Source organism: Elephas maximus, chromosome 3, assembly GCF_024166365.1.
Source record: "Elephas maximus indicus isolate mEleMax1 chromosome 3, mEleMax1 primary haplotype, whole genome shotgun sequence".
Lineage (NCBI taxonomy): Eukaryota > Metazoa > Chordata > Mammalia > Proboscidea > Elephantidae > Elephas > Elephas maximus.
The window spans coordinates 189,252,435-189,258,729 of NC_064821.1; the positions used below are offsets into that span (position 1 = coordinate 189,252,435).

Genomic DNA, 6,295 nt, shown 5'->3' on the forward strand with positions numbered 1-6,295 from the left:
GGCACCATGGGCACCATCGTCATCTTCACCATGTCCAGCACCGTGGCGTTGGGGGCTGAAACCATGAACTGAAACCATGAACTGACAAGTAAATGTGTTCTTCTGCTGTGCAAAACTCTTCTCCTGGGTTTGTATGTATTTGCTTTTATTTCGATAGCTCTAACCCACCCACCAAGTAGCAATCCCTGGAGAGTAAGGCTAGACTTCCAGCCCTCCTCCACCACTGATGGCCCTGGCAGTCTGCCTTCCCCTCTGACTCAGCCCCTCTTCCAAAGGGTGCACCCAGGGAATTTCACCCCTGTTAGGGTGAAACCTGGGAGATCCATAAATGTGGCTGCAGATTTTAAAGTGTTTAACCTAAAAAGCCAAGTTGGCATGAGGGAGGTGGGAGGGTATGAGGGGGAAAGAGGGGTGGGAAGTGAGGAAGGTTCCAGGTGGGCTCAGGAGAGAAAGGCAATTCTACTCTATGCTATTACTCTTGTCGCATAATACTTGGGCAGAAGGGCTCTGAGAACAACTGTGGGGGTTTAAACTCCAGCTCTGCCCTTTTACCTGTGACTCTGTGACCTTAAGCAATCTGCTTAACTTTTCTGTGCCTCAGTTTCCTTCTCTCCATCAAAGGAATGATAATACTAATAGTACCTGTGTTACAGGATTATTGTGAAGCTGATGGAGTTCATACAAAGTGCCTGGTTTCCTGGGATATACGAGTGCTCTGTGAAGGTAGCACCCTACCCCTGTCTGGTGTGACACATCACACAGGAACTTACCTGCTGCTGCTTCTTCTCACTGCTAGGTTGTAAGTCTCCTGGAAACAATAGTCAGGTTCTACCTTACACCTATGGAGTCCCTGGGTGATGCAAATAGTTAAGGTGCTTGACTGCTAACTGAAAGTTTGGAGGCTCAAGCCTACCAACAGGTACCATGGAAGAAAGGCCTGGCTATGTGCTTCCAAAAAATCATGACATTGAAAACCCTATGGAGCACAGTCCTACTCTAACACATGTGGGATCGCCATGAGCTGAATTAACTCCACAGCAACTGGTTTGTTTTTGTTTTTGTTTTTTTGGTTTTTTTTTTTTAATTTAAACTTGTTTGTACACAGCTAACCCATTGCCATCAAGTCAATTCCAACTCATAGGGACCCTATAGGACAGAGTGGAACTGCCCCACAGGGTTTCCAAAGAGTGGTTGGTGGATTCCAAATGCTGACTTTTTGGTTAGCAGCCATAGTTCCTAACCACTGTGCCACCAGGGATGGTCTTAAAAGAAGAAGAAGAAAAAAAAAGAATTGTGGATTACACCAACATCAATTTCCTGGTTTCTGATAGTGAACTATAGTTACATGAGATGGTACCATTGAGGGAAACCAGGTGAAGTATACATGGGACCTCTCTGTACTATTTTTGCGGCTTCCTATAATTTCAAAATAAAAAGTTAAGTACAAAAAACAATAGAAAAGGATAAGCCTGGGAGGACCCCTATTAGAAATAAACAGGGCAAGCATTCACAGCTGACATGTTAGTGGGGGTTATGAGAGAAAGAGAGAGAAGGAAGGGAGAGAGGGATTGCTCCTGGTAGTCAAAAGGTTAAGTCCTCACCTGCTAACCAAAAGGTTGATGGTTAGAACCTACCTAGCTTACCTGGTGATCTGCTTCTATAAAGGTTATAGCCTAGAAAACCCTTGAGGCAGTTCTACTCTGTCACTTGGGGCCACTATGAGCTGAAAATCATCTCTACGGCACCTAACAATACAGAGAGTCAACTTCAAACCAGCTTAACTGACAAAAGGGAATGTATTGGTTCATATTGCTGCAAAGGACATGGGGGAAGGGGTGCTATGGAATTAAAGAGAGAACTGCAGGAACCCAGACTTCAGGGCCAATTGCCACCCTCTCACTCTCATCTCTGCCGGTCTCCACTCCTCTTTAGGGTGGGTCTCATCCTCTCTTCCGGCCCTCTCCACATGGCAAGGACCTTGGCCATCTGCAGACCCAGCCTGTTGATGGTTGGGCATGGATGGGCATGAGGGCTCCCTGTTGTCTCCAGGAAGGAATCTGGTTGCATAGGAGGTCTATGAGCCCAGCCCTGTGGCCAAGTAGATGAGAAAGCTTTGTCATGTGGCTAATACCAGCTGTGAATTGTATTTACACCATTTAAGTGGAAATAGGTTTAGGATTCTCTGCAGTGGTAATGAGAGGCAATGAAAGAGGCCAAAGCTGGGACAGCTTCCTGTTGAATCTCTCCAAGAAACAGCTCTCTATACTTCCTAGCATAGAAGATGGTTCAGGACAGCTAGTCCAAAATGTGCCAAATCAAAGACAACTGCAACTCCACCAGACCAAAGCTGTATACTCAGCTAGTTACAGAAACAAACTGGTCTCACCACTTCTAGAGCTAGACAGGACCTTTAACATACAGCCCCCTCATTTTCCAGATAGGAAACTTTGGGGCTTTAGGGTCTCCTGCCAAGGACAGGAGCCTGGCGCTGAAGTTCTCATGCCCCAGAGTCCTGCAGAGAGGCTCCTTCTGGACCCTGGTGCCTCAGGAAGCCTAGTTTAGGACTTTGGGGGACCTGTGGTTAACTGTTGAAACACACGCCTACACCATGGTAGTTGAGTAGATTCTGACTCATAGGAACCCTACCGGGCAGAGTAGAACTAAAATGGCCCATAGGGTTTCCAAGGCTGTAATCTTTATGAAAGCAGGAAGCAGACTGCCACATCTTTCTCTCTCTCTCTTTTTTTTTTTCAAGAGTTCAGCTTTTGATTGAACATGTTCCAAAAGAGGTTTAGTCAAAAAGACCAAAGCCCATGTCATCATCGGACTCTTCAGATTCTTTGTTTGCTTCCACTTTCTTCTCAGCTGTGGCAGCAGTAGTGGAGGTGGCAGGTCCTCCCGCTGGCGCAGCACCGGCTGCTGGGGTAGGTCCACCAGCCTCTACAGTGCAGATGAGGCTGCAGACGTTGACCTCGGCCAGGGCGTTTGCAAACAAGCCAGGCCAGAAAGGTTCAACGTTTACACCGGCTGCTTTAATAAAGGCATTGAGCTTATCCTCCCTCACGGTCACCTCGTCGTCCTGCAGGATGAGGACCCAGTAGATGCAGGTGAGCTCAGAGACGGAGGCCCTGATGCCGGGACTGGGGCTGCTGGGCTGGCGACTGCCCGACGTGGTGCTAGTCGCAGAATGAAGTGAAGGCCTCACCCCAAAGTGGTGGGTTGGAACAACCGAACTTCGGCTTGGCCGATGAGCGCTTAACCACTGTGCCACGAGGACTCCTTAACTGTTGAAAAACCCATGGCAAACTCTCCTACCTCAACAGAAATCAAAATGAAAAGAAAGGAAGGAAGGGAAGGAAAAGAGGGAAAGAGGGAGGGAAAGAAAATTAGAAGAATAATGTGACATCCTCTTTCAGCTATTAAATGATCACTTTTAAATAATCCCAATGCTGAAGAATATGTCACTGTTGGTGGAAATGTAAATAGACAAAAATCCTTTTAGAAAACAATTCGGGAATATGTATCAAAAGCATAAATCTAGTCAACCCCTTGGTCCAATTGTTCCACTTACTGGAATCTATGCAAAGAAAAATAGTTCTAAAATGAAAAGCTACATAAATAAAGGTGTTTATCACAGTGTTAGTTAGAAACTATTTAAATACCCAACAGGGGGTTGATGAAATAAATTTGGGCATATTACATGATGGAACACATAGCAATTAAAATATATTAAAAGGAAAAAGGCAAAGTCTCAATTGAATGTACAGCACAAAGCAACTACTGTAACCAAAAACTTTTATAAATAACAATAATAATAATAGAAGGAAATTTGCCAGCATTCTAGCTTTTTTAGGGCAATGAGGTTATGGGTAATCAGTGAAGTATTTTTATTTTCACTGACTTCTGAATTTTCCTTAATACCCTTTTATTTCTTTTGTAATGGAAAAAAAGGAGTTTAGCTTGAATACTTCAGAGATCCCCAAATTCCTTTCATTTACTCAATGAACAACAAAAAAAAGGAGGGGACAGAAGGAAGACCTTCCTAGTGAGCACATACCATATAGAAGGCACCCCTACTTTGGATGCCTGCCTTCTAGGCATAGGGTCTCAGTTCCAGGACTTTGGGGGGCTCTATGGGAATGTGGACCAGGGGCCCTGAGAGCTCTGGGCACAGCCTGGGTGGAGGCCAGCTCTGAGAACATGAAACCATCTATTGCCAATTTAGTCCTCTTTTCTCCCATCTTAATGAAACCAAAGATAGACATCTCTTAATAGGTATTTTCCCAGCTAAGAACTGGATCAAAGGCGATTCTAGGTAAGATGGTTAGAGCATGATGAGTGTGCTACCTCCCTGCAGATTGCCATAATTACCCCCGGCCCCAGCAGCAGTCCCAGAGCCCTGCTGCAAGTGGTAGAGGGCTTTGTAAATAAATAAACAACAAGTGACAAAAGTCATCACGAGAACCTGGGCAGGCAGGGCCAGGCTAGATGGCTCACGACAATGTGACAGGGCAGGACCAAGCCCTCTCCCTTCAAGGAAAAGCAGTTCTGAAGGTCCACTAAGAAGGTAACGAGAGGAGACTACGTCACAGATACCCTGGCATTGTGCTTGGTTTGAGAATCAGGCAGAGTACAGCTGGCCTTGAAGAAAAACTTCTAAGCCCTCCCAAACCAGGCCAGGTGGGTGCACTGGCTATGAGGTGGGTTGCGAGGTGCCTTGAGAGGGCTGGGCACAGAATCATAGGTATGTCTCATTTTGAAGCTAGAAGGAACCATTGAAATCATTTTGATGCATCTCCACACATTAATGGAAACTGAAGAAACGGCAGGAAGTAGCCAGCTCCTAAACCTGCCCTATTTTTCCTGTCCTGCTTCCACGTGACCAAGTATTTCAGTCTGGGCACACAAAAGCAGGCACATCCAGGGAGGCACTATCAACAAGCCATAACTGCTTCAATGTCACCGTTGTTCATGCTCAGCAAACAGATCGATCAATTCAGTAAGTCATTTGCCAAGCACATAAAGACTCTAAGATGCAAACTGGTTGTAAAATGCACACCAGGGTATTTTCAGCTGTACTTTTCTCCCAGAAACCTCAGATATCTGACCTCTAGAGTCATATGCTGCCCCAGGCTCGGAGGAAATTCTGTCCAGACCCAGGGTTCATGGTCCTTTCCGTCAGAAACTCCATTAAGGCCTTCATCATCATCACCCATTTTACTTGGAGCTTCCTAACTGGCTTCCCAAGCTCCAAGTTCACCTTCCAGTCCCCGCTCCAAAAGAAGTCAGGCAAGGCAGCTACTTCCTTGCTTACAACACTTAAAGCCCTTTTGCCTAGAGACCAACTCAAAACTCTTCGGGATCTAGCCCCTGCCACCTCCTCTAGCCTTACTTCGCCACATCTCCACATCCTTTAGAGCTTTGCAACTCAGCAACAGGTAACTGCTGGCATTTCCTGGCACTCTGCAGAGTTTCTGGCCTTTGTGTTTTTACATTTGTTTCTCCTCCATCATTCCTCCTTCTTCCACTGAACCCTCCTTCAAATGATCCACCTGGGCAAATCTTCAGCCTTTAACTCAATTCAAGACTCATCTCCTCCCCCAGGCTGGTTAGATGCTCCTTTCTGTGGTCTCAGAGCATTGCTTACCACAACATATTCTGGTCATTTGCTTACAATCTGTCTCTACCACTAGACTATAGGCCATTTGAGAATAGAGACTGCCTGGCACATAGTAGACATTGAGTAATAATAAATGAGTGAGTGTTCAGTAGCTACTAAGGCACTTTTCCAAAGAGGAGTGGGTAGCTCTGCCCTAAGCCCTGTTCGTTGTGTTCCTTAACCTCAACCCATGGTGTCATTCCCAGAATTCTGAGGTGAAGAGAAAGAGAACGGGATGAATATGGGTGATCTGAGCCAGGAGAATGGCAGCCCTGGCCTTGGTCACAGTGTACCTTCCCCTTAGACCACACGATGCAGATCCTAACAGCCGACACCATGACTTCACCCAGGAGGTGCAGCTTGTTTCAGAGAAGGTCTCTCACCTTGTGAGGCAGTGTGGTAGAGGGGAAAGGGCTTTGCCATCACACAGACTTGGATTCAATTTTGACTCTCTATTAACCAGCTGTGTAGCTCCAACTACGTTATTTAACCTCAAGGGGATAAGGAGGTCTCCGTTTTTTCACCTGAAGAATGGGAAGAAAAGTCTCAGCAAGGTTGGGGTGGGATGGTTCAATGATACAATGTATGCAAAAACCCTGCCATGGAAATTAACCAGAAAGCTAAGATACCAACAGC

The 6,295-nt window shown here is 46.0% G+C and overlaps 1 protein-coding gene across 1 annotated transcript; it reads right to left on the minus strand.

The window, feature by feature from the left end:
- Nucleotides 1–2,791: 2,791 nt before the first annotated feature.
- LOC126071456 (60S acidic ribosomal protein P1-like) lies at nucleotides 2,792–5,216 on the minus strand. Its single transcript, XM_049875650.1, has 2 exons — nucleotides 5,080–5,216; nucleotides 2,792–3,176 (listed from the first exon to the last, which is right to left on the minus strand). Exons 1-2 carry the CDS (start codon nucleotides 5,214–5,216, stop codon nucleotides 2,792–2,794), a joined length of 522 nt encoding a protein of 173 aa, XP_049731607.1.
- Nucleotides 5,217–6,295: the final 1,079 nt, after the last annotated feature.